This window comes from Xyrauchen texanus, chromosome 49 (assembly GCF_025860055.1).
Source record: "Xyrauchen texanus isolate HMW12.3.18 chromosome 49, RBS_HiC_50CHRs, whole genome shotgun sequence".
In the NCBI taxonomy this organism is placed as follows: Eukaryota; Metazoa; Chordata; class Actinopteri; order Cypriniformes; family Catostomidae; genus Xyrauchen; species Xyrauchen texanus.
The window spans coordinates 23,400,701-23,420,176 of NC_068324.1; the positions used below are offsets into that span (position 1 = coordinate 23,400,701).

General features: G+C 47.2%; 1 protein-coding gene across 1 annotated transcript in view; it reads left to right on the top strand.

Moving 5' to 3' along the window:
- LOC127640054 (growth arrest-specific protein 2-like) overlaps positions 1–19,133 on the top strand; it is a 160,263-nt gene extending 141,130 nt beyond the window's left edge. Inside the window, exon 8 of the mRNA XM_052122426.1 lies at positions 17,632–19,133. Coding sequence (XP_051978386.1) covers positions 17,632–17,841 — 210 coding nt within the window. The 3' untranslated portion in view covers positions 17,842–19,133. The remainder of the gene's footprint in view (positions 1–17,631) is intronic.
- The last annotated feature ends 343 nt before the right edge of the window (positions 19,134–19,476 follow it).

Sequence of the window (19,476 nt, forward strand, 5' to 3'; positions counted from 1 at the left end):
CAGCAACAGTTGGTCATGAGAATTTGTTGGTTAAGCGCACATTAAAGAATAGTTCTCCCAAAAATGCTGCTGTCTACACTGGAAGCGTCTATTGCTGCGCATCGCACCAACAGTCAATGGGAGTTCTGTTCCATTTTGTGCTGCACACGCTGGCTACTACTGCCAACAACACAGATAAACAGTTTAGAATGTTCATGTCAGTGCATCCATTGTAGACATGGTGTTACAGTTAAAACATTTCTTAAATGAAACTTTATATATATTATCATTATATTGCCCAGTACTATTTGTCTGCTTTGGAGCTTTCCAGATCTGATAATCTGAGATAATAAGATAACAATAGAAGCCATGACATGCAGTGGGTGCCTGATCTAAAGACCTCTGGGGAATGTGAGCATCCGAGAAAATAATTTACAGGAAATATTGCCTCAACGTCACAGAGGCTCAGTACAGCAACTGACACTGCACTTTTCCCAGAGGGAGTTCCACAATGGAATCCGCAGGTGTCAGAAAACCAATAAAAGGGTGTGAATTTAACACTTAAAGTGTTAAAAGAGTTTGATGGCAAAGGTTTTTTCGGCAAATACGTTTTTCACAAGTTCCCCTGAATGCTAAGATTAGGCCAGAACCTCTACGCAAGTGCACAGACACAAATGCTTGACCAACGCATTGCAAGCATGCAGTCCAGTTGTACATTCTTAACACAATATCTTGCTTTGTAGTGGTGGAAACAAACCTCAGTACTCAAGGTGATAGTTTCCTTCAAATGATTGTGCCATTATACTGAATGTGTTATTATTCAGGTGGCAAGCTATAAACATTTTGAGAGTTCATTAACATTAATTAACGTTAACTAAAGCCGAGTACAAACTCGAGTTCAAACTATGAGTTTTATGGGCCTTTTCCCTAGTTGCTAGTCAGTCTTCAGTAAAATTCATGGCACATTGAGAAACTTTATGTCAGACTCTACGATACACATCATAGCTAAAACTTTGGTTCCAATCATCCTGATTGACAACTTTGAGTGTTTTATCAGGCCATTGTAGAAGCAGTCACACTCCACCATGACAGTTAGTTGACCTGAAAGTGAAAACTGACCATAGAAGCAGACATTTTACACTTATGTCTGTTATGGCAAAAATGCAACCTGTACTTGTGTTTCGAGATGAACTGCATCATAAAATTAAGCATGTGAAGCTATTTTGCACTCACACATTTATGTTAATTGACCAAGGTTATCAGCTGATGCTGATTACAGGTGAAACTCGAAAAATTAGAATATCGTGCAAAAGTTCATTAATTTCAGTAATTCAACTTAAAAGGTGAAACTAATATATTATATAGACTCATTACAAGCAAAGTAAGATATTTCAAGCCTTTATTTGATATAATTTAGATGATTATGGCTTACAGCTTATGAAAACCCCAAATTCAGAATCTCAGAAAATTAGAATATTACATGAAATCAATAAAAAAAAGGATTTTAAATACAGAAATGTCGGCCCTCTGAAAAGTATAATCATGCATATGTACTCAGTACTTGGTTTGGGCCCCTTTTGCATTAATAACTGCCTCAATGCAGCGTGGCATGGATGCTATCAGCCTGTGGCACTGCTGAGGTGTTATGGAAGACCAAGATGCTTCAATAGCGGCCTTCAGCTCTTCTGCATTGTTTGGTCTCATGTCTCTCATCTTTCTCTTGGCAATGCCCCATAGATTCTCTATGGGGTTCAGGTCAGGCGAGTTTGCTGGCCAATCAAGCACAGTAATACCATGGTCATTGAACCAGGTTTTGGTACTTTTGGCAGTGTGGGCAGGTGCCAAGTCCTGCTGGAAAATGAAGTCAGCATCTCCATAAAGCTTGTCTGCTGAAGGAAGCATGAAGTGCTCTAAAATGTCCCGGTAGACAGCTGCGTTGACTCTGGACTTAATAAAGCACAGTGGACCAACACCAGCCGATGACATGGCTCCCCAAACCAACACAGACTGTGGAAACTTCACACTGGACTTCAAGCATCTTGGATTGTGTGCCTCTCCATTCTTCCTCCAGACTCTGGGACCTTGGTTTCCAAATGAGATGCAAAATTTGCTCTCATCAGAAAAGAGGACTTTGGACCACTGAGCAACAGACCAGTTCTTTTTTCTTTAGCCCAGGTAAGACGTTTGACATTTGAAGCCCATGTCCAGGACCCGTCTGTGTGTGGTGGCTCTTGATGCAGTAACTCCAGCCTCAGTCCACTCCTTTTGAAGCTCCCCACACATTTGAATGGCCTTTTCCTGATAATCCTCTCCAGGCTACGGTCATCCCTGCTGCTTGTGCACCTTTTTCTTCCACACTTTTCCCTTCCACTTAACTTTCTATTAATGTGCTTTGATACAGCACTTTGAGAACATCCAACTTCTTTTGCAATTACCTTTTGAGGCTTTCCCTCCTTGTGGAGGGTGTCAATGATGGTTTTCTGCACAACTGTCAGGTCAGCAGTCTTCCCCATGATTGTGAATTCAACTGAACCAGACTGAGAGACCATTTAAAGGCTCAGGAACCCTTTGCAGGTGTTTAGCTGATTAGAGTGTGACACTTTGAGCCTACAATACTGAACCTTTTCACAATATTCAAATTTTCTGAGATTCTGAATTTGGGGTTTTCATAAGCTGTAAGCCATAATCATCAAAATTATATCAAATAAAGGCTTGAAATATCTTACTTTGCTTGTAATGAGTCTATATAATATATTAGTTTCACCTTTTAAGTTGAATTACTGAAATTAATGAACTTTTGCACGATATTCTAATTTTTCGAGTTTCACCTGTATTTCTAAATAGCCAAATCTCATGAAAATGATGTGACTGTGATGACATTTTTGCAAAGTATTACCAGAGATTATTTACCAGAGATGGGCCACTTCTATTAAAATGAATGAGAAAAATTGGAACGCTGTTGGGCGTTCCAATTTTTCTCATTCATGTAACAGATGTAGTAAGGAAGTCCCACCTAACGGGTAAAAGAGCCAATCACATTTTAGATACAGACATCGCCTGTCAATCAACTCGACACATGCATGTGCATTAGATATACAAGCCGAGAAAATTGTGTTTTTAGTGTAATCTGAGGTAAAGAAGCACAATTTATGATGCCAGTGTTGTCATATTTTACTGCTGATTTGAAATATGTCCATTGATCATAATCTTGACCAACTGTTTGGTGAATGTCCCCCCAAACACATTTTAAGGTTAATGCTCTACCAAATTCTAAATCAACAGACCTCCCTACCCTAAACATTAAATATAAACCTAACTGATAGTGTCAGAAAAGAAAATGTGGGATAAAAATAAATTTTCGGAAGCAACCATGTCATTTTGTGGTGCTTCTATGACACATTTGGCTCACGTGTTGATTTGTGTGCTCTTCAGTTAATGTGTTTAAATAGTATTTTGTGAGAAACAAGTCAAAAAGTGTTAACTGATAATCTGCCGATTTAATCGTCATTTGAGTGAAAGTGAATAAAAGTAATTGTAGTTGTAGTGTCTCTAGTGTTCATTACACCAAGAAACAGCTGTGATGCATTTAACGAGCCACTTATAAAAAAAATTCAAACAAATTTAACTATACCCTAACAAACAATTATGTTTGCCACACATTCGCCACTCATTATTTTCACATGCAAATGAGCTTGTTATTCACAGCAAGTGCCAGAAGTTTGCAGCTAGCACCAGTAGTGGTGATCCTGCAAAATCTTTGGTGACAATGAAGAGTTTGTCAAAAAACGAATTTGCTTGTGAAAATGTATGTGTCAAATTTCCAGCAACTCTTGTTTTATTTTTGTAAGGATAGTAATGTGATCTGAGACCAGGTTGGAAATATCTGCTCATTTATTGACCTTGCTGATGTTTTGCTCTATCTTTTCTTTTGACATAGAGGAATGGTAAATGGACTGCACTTATATAGCACCTTTTTAAACTTTACGGAATTCAAAGCACTTTACACTGTGACTCATTCACCCATTCACACACACATTCATACACCAATGCATACATGCAAGGCATTAGCCTGCCATTGGGAGCAACTTGGGGTTCAGTGTCTTGCACAAGGACACTTCAGCATGTGGAGTCATGTGGGCCGGGATTCTAACCCATTAGTGCCGACCCACTATACCAACTGAGCCACAGCCACCCCACTGTGCTGGAAGACTGTTCATTTACACACTTGCTATAGTGCCAATTCAAGCAACGCTGAAATGCAATGCATATTTTTTGCATTCTGACACACACTGGAACACAATGTGTGAAATCTGGCTCATGTACTGTAGCTTAAAGGATTGTCATTCACATGTCTGTTATTGTCTCTTGTTCTTTGTTTGCTATATCCATAGTTCCATATTGATTCAGTTCACTCGACATTGCGGTGAAACACTTTGGGAAATTATTTCCCCAATGACCTAGTTGAAGCCCTTATCATAACGGCAATTTTATGATTGGCAATGCAGTCTGAGCCACGCCCTTTTAGACGTGCATTTTTCCTATATAAGCGGGCGCTCTATCACCATTTCTTCAGAATCTTTCTTTGAAAGCCCAACCCAGAAAGGCAATGTGCCTAAGGTTCTATCCATGCTTTTCGGGGCTCAGGTGGTCCACCTACAAGTCTTCTCTCTCCCACCATTTAAATCAGATGAGGAGCAGTCAATGCATTTGTTTGTTATACCCTGTGCGGGCATTACACATGTATGTGGAGCACACCTGCCAGTTTAGCCTGTCGGATCAGCGCTTTGTTTGTTATGGAGGATGCACAAAAGGCATGTTTGACTCCAAGCAAAGGTTCTCTCACTGGATCGTTGATGCGAGTGTCTTCGCTTATGAATCACAGTGCGTGAGATGCCTTACTGGTGTGAAGGAACATATGCTTTGCAGCAGGTTGGTCATCACAAACACTATGTGGCTTTAATTTCTTCCAAAGCACTCTATGTCTACAGTAGAGCGCTTATTGTTCCAACACTCAGCAGGTGAGCCCACTTATGGAAGGGCTACCAGATATATAAATATTTTGGTAAAGCTACCTGTAGGCTGTTGTTGAAATTACCCCCCTTAAAAGTCACAAGCACTTTCAATAAGGAATACATTTAACGGTACTTTCTGCACCGTTGGTTGTAAAGGGGTTAAAATGTAATTGTATTAACACCGATCAGCCACGACATTGAAGCCACCTGCCTAATATCGTGTAGGACCCCTAGTGCTGCCAAAAGAGCACCAACCCGCATTTCAGAATAGCATTCTGAGATGATATTCTTTTCACTACAATTGTACAGAGCGGTTATCTGAGTTACCATAGACTTTGTCAGTTTGAACCAGTCCATTTTATACCCTGATGTATCTCTCGGGGTATGAAGTTATGTTGTGCGGCATGATGGGACTCCATTTCCCAAAGCATTTCACCGCAATGTGAATGAACTGAATCAATAGGGAACAACTCCAGTTACACATGTAACCTTGGTTCCTAAGTTGTAGGGAATGAGACATTGCAAAAATTGGCCGCACTACTACTTCAGATTTTTGAGGTATGAGCGATGTGTTCTTGTCCTTCAGTCAGAAAATTCAAAAGAAATTGTGATTGAGCGCCCACTTATACAGTATATGGCAAATGCACATCTTCAACTGGGCTTCAATTAGGTCGTCGGAGAAGGATTTCCCCAAAGCGTTTCACCAGAATGTCTCATTCCCTTCATCTCAAAGACATTTTCCATACCAACCACTGGCCAACACCATAAAGATTTGAATTCACACTGGACTGTTTTCTGGTTCCGGTCTCCATAAGAAGCAATTTAAAAACTACAGAAACTAATACAACAACCATTTTAAGTTTTTGTTGGCGTAAAAATAAGTAGCAGTTGTTGGCTCTCATAACTCAATCCTCCTCCACCACATCCTACTACTTCACTGACTGCTGATGACTTTGCCATTTTTCTTACTGACAAGGTAGTGAGCATCAGATGCCATTTCTCTACACCTAACTCCCACAGCTACTCTCTTCCAAAATCCCATCCTCTGTTTTCCTCTTTTTTTCCTCTATTCGAGACTGAGGTCTCCAAAGTGCTTCTTTCTAGCCATCCTTACACCTGTCCACTTGACTCTATCCACTCCCATCTTATGCAAGCTGCCTCTCCGTCGATCTTACCCACACTAACACACATTCCCCTTCTGTCGCTCTCTCCACGTTGTGTCAGAGAAGCGACACTAGGGGTCTCTCTTGAGCACCGAATATACCTCTGATCTATGAAAAAAAGCCAATGAGAAGTTGGCAGCTAGTATTTGCATACCCCGCCCCCGGACATACGGGTACAAAGGCGAGGCAAATACTAGAGTTCATTCAGAAAATTTCTTCAGAGCCGATGGTCATGTATGCAGTCTGCTGCGAGTTACACACACACACCAAGATCTGTATTCGTGTATTCCTCTGACGATCTGCATGCTGTTGGATCTGACGGCGCATAACAGCGGCTTTCTCCTTTCCTGTGCACGGCTGTTCATTGTTGCCCCTGGGCAAGATGAGCTTGCCGCTGCATTGGAGAGCGCGGCATCTGACTCCCCTGGGCTGCCTCCTTCGGGCCAGCACCCCCAGGCTGAGGCTGACGCTCAGATGTCCGACATGCTTTCCCGCAGGCGTGGGCTTAGACTGGAACCCTCCGTCCTCCCCACAGCCATCGCAGTTGGATGACTGGTTCCAGGGGTCTGGGCGCCGCTCACGCACCCCCCAGTCCCGTTTTTCCCAGAGGTGCATGATGAGCTGAAGTCGCTGTGGAGAGCGACTTTCACCTCTCGTCACAAAGCCGCTCGCTCATCCGCTCTCGCTACCCTCGACGGCGGAGCGGTCCACGGATACACGGCGATTCCCCCGGTGGATAGGGCTGTTGCGCTTCACCTATGGCCCGGAAACCCTACCACCTGCCGGGGTCGCCCTGTACTCCCCTCCAAGGCCTGTAGGACAACATCCTCACTGACAGCGAAGGCCTACAGCACCGCCAGACAAGCCGCTTCCGCCCTGCACACCATGGCCCTCCTGCAAGTCCACCAGGCCAAGGCGCTCAAAGAATTGCATGTGGGTAGCCCTGATCCTGACGTGCAGAGCCACGAAGGTCACAGCGCAGTCACTCGGGCAGGCAATGGCCACCCTCGTTGTCCAGGAACGACACCTGTGGCTGAACTTGATCGAGATGTGTGAGACCGACAAGACTCGCTTTCTCGACGCCCCAGTCTCCCAGTTCGGCCTCTTTGGCGACACCGTCGAGGACGTTACCCAGCAGTTCTCCGCGGTGAAGAAACAGATGGAGGTGATCTCTCAGATCCTGCCCCGCCGCAAACCTGCCACCTCGGGCCATGCCCCGTCTGCTCGCCGAGGGCGTCCCCCTGCGAGGAAATTACCAGCTGCTCTGCCTCAACCTGGGCCCAGCTCTCAGCCCACACGTCGAGTGCTCCGCAGGAAGCAGACGCCCCCCGTCTCACGGACCCCCTCGAGGACCCGGAAGGCTCCCAGGCGCTCCTGAGACGGACGACCCAGAGCCCAAGACGTTAGCTCCAGAGATGTTAAGACCGCTCCATCCCCCGGTGGAGGGCCGGGAGGAGAATTTTGTTTTGAATGCATTTCATTTGCCGCTCCCCTTAACTGGGGCAGCGGTACCCAAATTCTCAATAAAAGAGCTATTTCCTTTGCCTCTGGGTCATCTGGCCCGCAAATGCCGTTCTCACGGCACTCTGCCCCCAGATCTCAACAGTATCTTAACATGCGTCCAGCACCTAGATTGGTTCGCAGCGGTAGACCTGATGGACGCGTACTTCCACGTCTCAATTCTGCTGTGACACCGACCCTTCCTACGGTTCGCGTTCGACAGCCAGGTGTTTCAGTACAAAGTCCTCCCCTTCGGCATGTCTCTGTCCCCTCGCGTCTTCACGAAAGCTCAGAGAAGCCGGCATCCGCATACTCAACTACCTCGAAGACTGGCTCATACTGGACCACTCCCGAGAGTTTCTATGCGCTCACAGAGACCAGGTATTCAAACACCTCAGCCGCTTGGGGCTTCAGGTCAACCGAGAAAAGAGCAAGCTCACTCCGGTTCAGAGCATCTCCTTTCTCGGCATGGAGTTAGACTCAGTCTCAATGTCTGCACGTCTCACCAACGAGCGTGCACAGTCGATGCTGAAATGCCTCGCAAAGTTCAAGCCAGGTGCAACGGTGCCTCTAAAACTCTTCCAGAGGCTCCTGGGGCATATAGCATCCTCCGCCGCAGTCACGCTGCTGGGGTTGATGCATATGAGACCGCTTCAGCACTGGCTTCAGACTCGAGTCCCGAGACGAGCATGGCGCCACGGCACGCACCGTGTGATAATCACCCCCGCATGCCGCCAAACACTCAAACCCTGGACAGACCTCTGCTTTCTATGGGCAGGAGTGCCCCTGCAACATGTGTCCCGACGCATCCTGGTCACTACCGACGCCTCCAAATCGGGTTGGGGCACCGTTTGCAAAGGGCACGCAGCTGCGGGCCTTTGGAGAGGGGCCCCGCTGCGCTGGCATATCAATTGCCTAGAGTTGTTGACTGTTTTCTTTGCCCTGTGACAGTTTCTCCCGTTAATTCGAGACAAACATATCCTAATCAGGTCAGACAGCACCACTGCAGTAGCGTACATAAATCGTCAAGGTGGCGTACGCTCCCGTCACGTCACGACTAGCCCGTCGTCTCCTCCTTTGGAGCCAGCAGGTTCAGGTCGCTGCGTGCCACTTACATCCCCGGCAAACTCAATGTGGTAGCGGACGCACTGTCACGACAACGCTTGCCCAGTGGAGAGTGGAGGCTTCATCCCCAGTCGGTCCAGCTGATTTGGGAACGATTCGGCAAGGCCCAGGTAGACCTGCTTGCCTCCCGAGAGACCTCCCACTGCCCGCTCTGGTATGGTTGAACAGAGGCGCCCCTCGGGGCAGACGCGCTGGCACACAGCTGGCCCGTGGGGCTGTGCAAGTTCACATTTCCCCCAGTGAGCCTTCTTGCACAGGTGCTGTGCAAGGTCAGGGAGGACGAGGAGCAAGTCACACTTTTCGCTGTCTCCAAACAGAGGCTTTCCCACTGGGTAGTAGATGCCATTTCATTGGGGGTCCGAGCTCACTCAAAAAGGAGTGTTGCTTCCTCCTGGGCACTGGCCAGACATTTGTAGAGCAGCGGGTTGGGCGACACCCAACACCTTTACGAGACACTACAATCTCAGGGTTGAGTCAGTTTCATCCCGTGTTTTCTCAGGTCTGAGCCAGTAACAGTAACTTGGTAACACGCTGATGGGCTGGCCGGGTGAATCGCTTGCATATAGCGCCCTTTCCCTCGCTTGAGGTAAAACTGTGCGTCTTTTTTCCCAGGAGATTCCATTCAACTCGAATCCCTGGTCGATTCCTCCCTAGCCCTCATGGGTCCGCAGTTCGGAGGAGGAACTTGCCGACCCAATCCACTACGGGTACTCAAATCTACCCTGTACTGGAATAGGTGCTCCACAGGGTGAGGACTCCTACGCGGACTCCCCCTTTGTGTATTTTCCGCGATACGGTCCCCTTACGAGCAGACCCGCGTTTTCCTTAGGCAGTTCCGGCTGTCCGCCGTGTTGTAGCAACTCCCCCTCGCTGAGGCTGGATCTATCACCGCGCCACTTCCACGTGTCGCCTAAAAACACATGTGATGTATTTACCACCTTACCTCCCCAGCTGGGTAGGGGTGGTCTCCTCAGGGTCTTTTCCCCCTGAAAGAATAGGAAATTAAATTGGACCCCTAGCGTCGCTTCTCCGACACAACGTGGAGAGAGCGACAGAAGGAGAACGTCTAGGTTACGAATGTAACCTCCGTTCCCCGATGAAGGGAACGAGACGTTGTGTCCTTCCCGGCCACGTAGCTGAGCCGAGCCGCTGTAGTGGCCGGACCATTTCCGACTCTTCAGAAAAATCCTGAATGAACTCTAGTATTTGCCTCGCCTTTGTACCCGTATGTCCAGGGGCGGGGTATGCAAATACTAGCTGCCAACTTCTCATTGGCTTTTATTCATAGATTGGGGTTCATCAAGGATCAGCCAAAAAGGGCTCATGTCAATCCACTCTTGATTTCACTCCACTGGCTACCTTAGCTGCCCACATCAAATTCAAGGCTTTGACTCTGGCTTTCAGAACAGCCAGTGGAACCGCACCCTCTTACTTCAAATCACTTCCTCAGGTCTATGCTCCAACTCTCTCTCTGCGGTCTATGAATGAGTGATGCCTGGTGGTCCCATCACAAAGAGGCTCAAAGTCTATTTCACGATCTTTCACTTTCTCTGCTCCTCTGTAGTAGAATTCATTTTCAACCTCCACATGATCTCCTGTTACCAGCTGAAAACACATCTGTTCAGTGAGCACTTAACCAACCCACACTAACGTCTCGGGTTATGACTATAACCCTTGTTCCCTGAGAAGGGAACGAGACACTGCGTCGTTGAAAACGACTCTTTGGGGAACGCTCCTTAGCGTGCACCTCTGAAGTATGAATGAAACTATTCCAATCTTGATTGGTGTTGCGTCATGACGTAACATGTGACGGCATAACCGGATGCATAAAAGTGACGCCGGCACACACACACATTAGCCTAGCGATGAAGCAAGCCGCTCTCAGGCCTTAAGGGGCGTGGCAGGGCGACGCAGTGTCTCGTTCCCTTCTCAGGGAACAAGGGTTATAGTCATAACCCGAGACGTTCCCTTCCGAGGGAACTCGCACTGCGTCGTTGAAAACGACTCTTTGGGGAACGAATGCCCACTAGGCCACGCACCGAAAAAAGGCCTGCCCTAGGGTGAAACTGAACTCAGGCACTCAGCTAGGACGAGAGCACACGTGCGCCAGGCGTACTAGGGAGGTGCAGACTATAAAACCTGATGAAAGTGTGCGGGGTAGCCCAACCGGCTGCCTCACAAATCTCCTGGAGGGGTACTCCCGATAAGAGAGCCCTAGAGGTCGCCATGCCTCTAGTTGAATGAGCCCTTACGGCCAAAGGTGAAGGCAAATTGCTCACCTTGTAGGCCGAGATAATAGCCTGAACAATCCAATTACTAATGGTTTGTTTCGAGGCAGGGAGCCCCTTCCTAGGTGACCCAAAACACACTAACAGTTGGTCCAACCTCCTCCAGGAAGAGGACCTCTCGAGGTAAACGCTCAAAGCTCTGACAGGGCAGAGCAAATGGAGCCTCTCTTCTTCTGCCGACACATGAGGTGGAGGATGAAATGCCTGCAGGACCGTAGACTGTGCCGTGTTAGACGGCACCTTAGGCACATAGCCAGGTCTCGGGTGCAAAATGGCTTTAACTCCGCCAGGGGCAAACTCCAAGCAAGCTGGCGTCACTGCCAGGGCTTGAAGATCACCCACCCTCTTTAGAGAGGTAATAGCTAAGAGAAAAGCCATCTTGAACGTCAGGTCCTTGGGCGAAGCCGACTGAAGGGGTTCGAAGGGGGCCAGGGATAACCCTTCGAGAACCACCGCCAGGTCCCAGGCAGGAACCCTGGACCTGGTTGCCGGTCTCATCCTCCATGTACCACGGAGAAAACGAATGACCAGCTGGTGCCTCCCCAGAGGCCCATCACTCAGTGGTGCATGGAACGCCGAAATGGCAGCCACGTACACCTTAAGTGTGGAAGGGGAGAGACCCGCAGAGAAACGATCTTGAAGAAACTCCAGAACTGAAGCCACCGGGCAGTTAACTGGATCTAATTCATGTTCTCTACACCAAGTGGAGAACACATTCCACTTGAGGCCATATAATCTCCTAGTAGACGGAGCCCTAGAGCTAAGTATGGTTTCAACCACCCCCGCTGATAGACCAGCATTTAGGTACTGAACCCCCTCAGGGGCCAGACCCACAGTTTCCACAGCTCTGGACGAGGGTGGAAGACTGTGCCCCCTGCCTGAGACAACAGATCCCTCCTCAGAGGAATCTGCCATGGCGGAGCTATCAGGAGTGAAATTATGTCTGAGAACCATACTCGGGCCGGCCACATCGGGGCAACCAGAAGAAGACTGATGCCCTCTTGGCGGACCCTTTCCAGGACTCCCTGGAGCAGAGCGATCGGGGGAAATGCGTACAGGCGAAGCCTCGGCCAAGCCTGTACCATGGCGTCCAACCCCAGTGGGGCTGGATGTGAGAGGGAGAACCAAAGTGGACAGTGGGACGTCTCTCGAGACGCGAATAGATCCACTTCCGATGGTCCAAATTTGTCCCACATCAACTTCACCACCACTGGATGAAGTCTCCATTCCCCGGGCCTCAGCCCCTGCCTTGACAGGATGTCTGCTCCCTGATTCTGAACCCCCGGAATATATATTGCTCTGATAGACAGTATTTTCCCTTGGGACCAAAGAATTATCTGATGCGCCAGTCTGCACAGAGGGCGCGATCTGAGTCCTCCTTGTCGGTTCAGATAAGCTACCACTGATGTATTGTCCGAACGTACTAGGACATGGTAACCTTTGATGTCTGGAAGGAAGCTCCTCAGAGCCCTGAACACAGCCCACATCTCTAGACAGTTTATGTGCCAAGAATGATGATGGTCCTGCTACAGACCCCTGGCAAAGCGGCTGTCCATGACCGCGCCCCAGCCAGTGAGGGAGGCATCTGTCGAAACGGTTTTCCGGAGACATGACGCTCCCAACACTGGCCCTTGGGACAGGAACCAAGGTTTCTTCCATATTAGCAGAGAACGAAGGCACCTGCGCGTTACTCTGATTATACGAAATGGATTCCCCTTGGGGGAAAACCCCTTGGCTTTCAGCCACCACTGGAGGGGCCTCATGTGTAGAAGGCCCAAAGGTACAATGTTGGATGCCGCTGCCATGAGGCCCAGCAGTCTTTGAAATTGCTTTACAGTGATGGCCTGGCCTAGCTTTAACCCGGCCACCATCGCCATAAGGGACTCGATACGTGCAGGAGACATGCATGCCTGCATCGTAACCGAGTTCCACACAACGCCCAGAAACGTTGTGCACTGGGATGGTTGTAACACACTCTTTTTTGTGTTGAGTCTCAACCCCAAACTTCGAATGTGGCCAAGAACGACAACTCGATGCCGAACCGCCATTTCTCGAGACTGGGCCAGAATGAGCCAGTCGTCGATATAATTCAGTATACGGATGCCCTGAAGTCTCAGTGGAGCAAGAGCTGCATCCATACATTTGGTGAATGTGCGGGGAGATAGTGCTAGGCCGAACGGAAGAACCCGATATTGGTAAGCTTCAGCCCCGAAGCGAACCTCAGGAACCTCCTGTGACATGGAAGGATGGATACATGAAAATAGGCGTCTTTTAGATCTATCGTGACAAACCAGTCCTCGGATCTGATCTGACTCACGATGACAGGAATAGTAAGCATTTTGAACCTGAACCTCCTCAGAGACCGGTTCAAAACTCTGAGATCTAAAATCGGCCTCAACCCCCATCCTTTTTGGAACTATAAAGTACCGGCTGTAAAACCGGACTCCCTGTCTGAATGAGGAACACGTTCTATGGCCTCCTTCAGCAGCAGAGATTGCACTTCTTGTTCCATCACCTGAGCCTGCCCCGGAACCACTGTAGTCTGCACCACCCCAGAGAATTTGGGGGGGCGGTGCCCGAACTGCAGTCTGTACCCTGATTTTATTATATGCAGGACCCATGCAGATATGTTGGGAAGATGATTCCATGCCTCTACAAAATCTACTAAGGGAACCAGCCTCTCGAGGCTGGTCTCGGGTGTTTTTCGCGCACTGTTCTCGACCTCCTGAAGCGGGATACCGGCAGGATTTGGTCGATACAGTTCTTGTGACCACAATTGATGTGTGTTTTTAATTTTTTGATGGAAATTGGAAATTGGTGTGGCCCGAAGCGTCAGAGACGGCGGGAAACCGACACCGATTTCCTGAGGGCTCCGCTGCGAGAACAACCTTGGTTGCTCTGCAGCGGGGGGGGGGTGCAGCCCTCCGAGGTTCTACCACCCCGGTTAGGACCTCTTCCCCGAAGCCCTCCTAGCCTTAAGGACGTCCCTCAGGTCGGCCCCCTGGCTGGAGGGCTTCCGCTGGGAGCGTTTCCTCTGTTGCCAAGCTCCTGGAGGAGGGGCTCTAGAGGAAACGCTCTCCTTTTGCTCTGCGCGGTGCGAGGAGCTGACTGAAGGCTGGGGCTGATCTGTTTGCCCCACCCTACTTGATTTAGACTTGGATTCTACGGGAGAAACTGCTTGAACGCCGCAGATTGTTTCTTCGCCTCCTGAAACCTGTCGACGACCGATGTAACGGCGTCGCCGAACAGGCCAGAGGGCTGAGAGCGGGGCATCAAGCAAAAAAGCTCTGTCTTTTTCTTTTATTCCCGACAAATTTAGCCACAGATGCCTCTCCGTGGTCACCATAGCTGCCATAGAGCGGCCAATAAGCGGGCCGTCTCTTTAGTGGCCCGGAGAGACAGATCTGCGGCTCTCGCGCAACTCCGCGATATCTTCGGAGTTGGCCCCTCCCCTCGTCTAAATCTTTCTGGAGATCGGCCTGGTACGCCTGCAAAATCGCCATTGAGTGCAGGCATGAACCAGCCCGACCTGCCGCCATGTAAGCCCTGCTTATTAATGCAGATGTATCTCTGCAGGGCTTACTAGGCAGCGCCGGGGTTTTAAGGGAAGATGCCGACTCAGGAGAGAGGTAACCGGCTAAAGCCTCCTCCACACCAGGCATCTTCCCATAGCCCATATCCCGTGCCCCTAAAACATAGCTGTAATCGACCACACTGGGGGTGGAGACACGGGATGAATGTGGTTTATCCCACGATCTCGAGATCTCTTTGTGGAGATCGGGGAAAAAACAGCAAACCCCGGCGCTGGGGTTGTGACGTGTGCTGCAGGAAATGCTCGTCTAATTTGCTTCCGACGTGCGTTCCCTGCTCATTTTGTAGCCAGCTAATGTTAAGTCTGGCCACAGCATGCGTCACAACCTGAACCAGCTCCTCATAAGCCTGGCTGAAACCCGGCGTGCTTGGCTCACGGTCGTCCACATCAATGCTGAGCATTTCCACTTCCTCGGAAGCAGAGAGCTCGAGCATTGGGACCTGATCGTGGGCAGAAGAAGCCGCGACGCGGGCTTCTGCACCACTCACAGTAGGCTCGGGATCCTTAAACGAAGAATGAGAGTGCCGGAGCAGTCTCATTCTCATCTGCAAGATCCCGCTGCGAACCCCACGATATCAATCGCCACGCTGCATCAACAGACGCGGGACCAGAACTGTGGGGAACGCGAGCCTGACCGTGCTCATCAAAGCACGCCAACCGGGAGCGCAGCACTCTCAGGGGTAGTGCTTCACAGCTTTCACAGGCAGATCCCTCGAGAGCTGCCTGTGCGTGTTGCGCTCCCAAACAGTTCACACACAAATCGTGCGTGTCCCTACCCGTAATAAAACGAGGGCAGGGGTGCACGCACTTCTTGAACTGTTCGGTGGCCATAATTCTTTTAAATAGGACAAACAACACCAAATAAGACAAACAATATACATAGAGTGCTTGCTGAAGAGCGAAAGCTAACGTGTGTGTGTGCCGGCGTCACTTTTATGCATCCGGTTATGCCGTCACATGTTACGTCATGACGCAACACCAATCAAGATTGGAATAGTTTCATTCATACTTCAGAGGCGCACGCTACGGAGCGTTCCCCAAAGAGTCGTTTTCAACGACGCAGTGCGAGTTCCCTCGGAAGGGAACTGCACTTACTATTGCACTTAACCTGCAATTAATGTAAAAAACTAAATCTTTACTATTCCAGCCACTGCGAGAACTTGGCAGTCCTATACTGCAGATGTTGTTAATCTTTGATTAACATATTGCTTGGTGTGTGTCTCATTTGTAAGTTGCTTTGGATAAAATGTCTGCTAAATGACTAAATCTAAATGTAAAGTAGTTATCAATGCAACTAACCTTAGGACATTGCTTCATGTCATTGGCCTACTGTCATCATCCTGTTCTGTCTGCCTTCCGACCCTGACTGTTTTCTGTTTGTGCGTGTTTGTCATGTATATGTGTAATCTGTCTATGTTTCTGTTAGCCATGTGCTTCCCTGTTCCTGCCTCCTTGTTACCCTTGCCACTTTCCCTCATTTACTCCTTGTTATGTTAATTGCCTTCACCTGTTCCTCATATGCCTTACCTCCCTATTGTGCCATCTTCCCTCTTGTATTTGTCAGATTGTTTTGTTAGAAGTAAGCCTGTTCTTGTTCCTGTTCCTGGTCTTTGCCAGTTATTTTCCTTACTCTAGTTTATGTTTTGATTTAATTTTCTCTTCCCCGTGAGAGTTTTGTGTTACCTGTTCTGTTTTCAAATGTTTAATAGAATCTATTGAATTTTTTTACTCATTCCTGCTTCTGTGTTCTCATTCCTGATACATTTCATGACATAACCATCTGACCAATATGGTCCCAGCAGGAATGAGTTTTTCATTTTTTCCATTCATCCCACATGACGCAGAGCCAAGCAGGCCAGGAAACTCTTCAGACTCCGGCAGGAGGACAAGCCACTGAGAGGGTATGCGTTGGAGGTTTTTATTGCTGTCTTGATCAAGCCAGCCTTATGCAATCCTTTAGGGCTGGTCTGAATAAGCCCATCAGGTCTTGTGTCCTAGAGATGGGTGAAGGGGGAAGTCTTTCCGCTACGATCAATTTTGCCTTGAAATGGGATGAGTTTATCTCAGCCTGTGCCTCGGAGGACATCCTTCATTTATCCCAGCCTGGTGTCAACGATACTTCCTCAATGGCAGCGGACACGGCTGACTGCCAGGAGGCACCCACTGTTGACCACGAGGAGGCAAAAGAGTTCACTGCTGATTACCAGGAGGTGGATGAAGCCGCTGCTGATCACTAGGAGGTGGAGGTGGTCGCTGCTGACCGCCAGGATGTTGCGACCATTCCCGCGGCCGACTGCCAGGAGGTGGCGGCCATTCCTACAGCATTGTTTCTGACTGTCCAGAGGAGGAGGAGGAGGAAGCCAAGTGAAGTCCCCGATCACCAGTCGCTGCCAACACTCACGGCCATGGAGGCCGTTCCCTAGTCACTGCCAGCGCCTCCAACCTTGGTGGCCGTCAATTTCCCTGAGGCCGTTGACGAGCCTGTCCAGTCCCCTGCCCTCTTCCCTCTTGTATTTGTCAGATTGTTTTGTGAGTTTATTTAATAATCTGTTTGTTCTTGTTCCTGTCTTGTTCATGTTCCCGGTCAGTGCTATTTTCCTTATCTAGTTTATGTTATGATTTTTTTTTCTCTACCCTTTGAGAGTTTTGTGTTACCTGTTCTGTTTTCAGTTGTTTAATAAAAAATAAAAAATAAATTGTCATTCCAGCATCTGGGTCCTCATTCCTGTTACATTTCGTCATTGCGACTTTGTAAAGTATCAACATAATTTTTGACAATGTAATATGCTAAACATCACAAGAACATACTGCCGCTGCAATTGAAAACATAGGAGAACGGAAAGTGAAAAACAGACTTCAGTATGAATCGGAGGACAATTCGGCATTAAGGAAAAAGGTGGATATTCACTAGTGAACCCATCCATGATGTAAAGTGTGTCTATTAAGCCTGAGATCTCATTTTGTCTTTCTAGATGCTGCATAATAAGCATGTGATGGTGCGTGTTGGTGGAGGCTGGGAGACGTTTGAGAGCTACCTTCTTAAGCACGACCCATGTCGCATGCTCCAGATCTCGCGTGTGGAAGGCAACATCTCGCCTGTCTCAGGGAAATCTCCCAGTATCAAAGACCTCACGCCTGACAGCTATCTGGTGGTGGCGGCCCACTACAGAAGCAAGAAGTGATTAAGAGTCTTCAATGGCCAAAAACAATGACTTTAACTTGAAACTCCACGTTAAAGCACAGATCACTAACAAGTACACATGGACTTCAATGGCTTCTAGAAGTAACGTGTAAAAAAGAGAAAAACTATCCATAACACAATACAAGTGTTGCTCAAATTGTTTGACACAACAACGCTCATTCCAAATTGCCGCACTTGATGTGGACTCGCATACCTTGTGGACCTTCAATCTTGCTCATCTGTGAAGTTCACAAGAATGCAGGGTGGCTCATGTTTAATTTAATTACATATTTTAGGTGGTTTCTTTTTGGTCTTTACATGCCTCATGTGACCATTTGCAGATCCTGCACTGGTGCGGACTACTACCAATTAGATCATGTGTCTAAGTGCACACTTGGAAAATCAGAGGAGGACCGCTAGGACTCTGAGACAGGGTTATACATGTACAGTATAGGCTACATTCACACAGTCAGTGTTTATGAATGACAACTGTATTTACAAATTGGGGGTGGCTCTCAAATTGTCCTGTTCATGCAATGGTGTACAGGAGCAACTAAAATACTGTCTGTATGAAAAAATCTAGCCAAAATCAAGCGCCCTTTCTATTTACACGATAGTTGAAAATATTACAAATTTTTTATTGTAATAGTGTTGGCGGTTATTTAACTAAAAGTAGCTATGCTACTGTGATGATGTAAAACCTTCAGATGACACACTGCTTAAATCTCTGTCTCTGAGTTACAAGAATCCAATAAGAAAAACCACAACACACATGAGACAAGCTACTGCAAGTGCTGTATGATGTGGCAAAACTATTTGAGCATTGTAGGTTTACTGATCTCAAGCTCTGTAATATAAGGGTGGCATGCTGGTTTATAACTGGATTGTGTGTGAACATAACCAAATTTACCAATAAAAAAAAACTGACAACCATGTTCTGCTGCTGTGTGAACGTAGCCTTTGATTCTGAGGAACAGCAAAATAAGTCTGGAACTGGAATCCAGACACAAGATTGTTTTATTTTATATAGTTTCTTCATCTCAGCTCTTCAAAAATGTTCATGATTGCTTCTATCCTGAGAATGCACCTGATTGTCAGTTGTGGTGATTTTTATCTCTTTTTGTGTTCTTTCATATTATTTTATTTTTGTTTACCTGAGGATTAAGTAAAAATTGCTTAATAACCTTTTATGCATTTAATCTTGATTAGAAGAAAAGGAAATTGCTGGATAAATTCAAGTATTCATCTCTACCCTGGTTGGTATTCCTTTCACTGGTTCATATACTAACAATATTAATGATGACTATATATATATATATATATATATATATATATATATATATATATATATATATATATATATATATATATGTATATAAACATTGTATATGGTGTATTTTAATGTATGATGTCCTTATAAAAATATTTTTTTCTGTAATTTATTGTGGCTTTTTTGGTACTTTCAAAACACTGCTGTCTATTTGAACATCTGTTTGCTATGGAACTGTGTTTGCTAACCAATGAAAGACTGAGAGTGTTCGAGAAACCCCTTTGAAAAAAATAACCCATTAAATGGTTTAACAAACATAATATTTCAATAAAGTCAGGAAGTTGGGAGGGGACATATTGATAAACA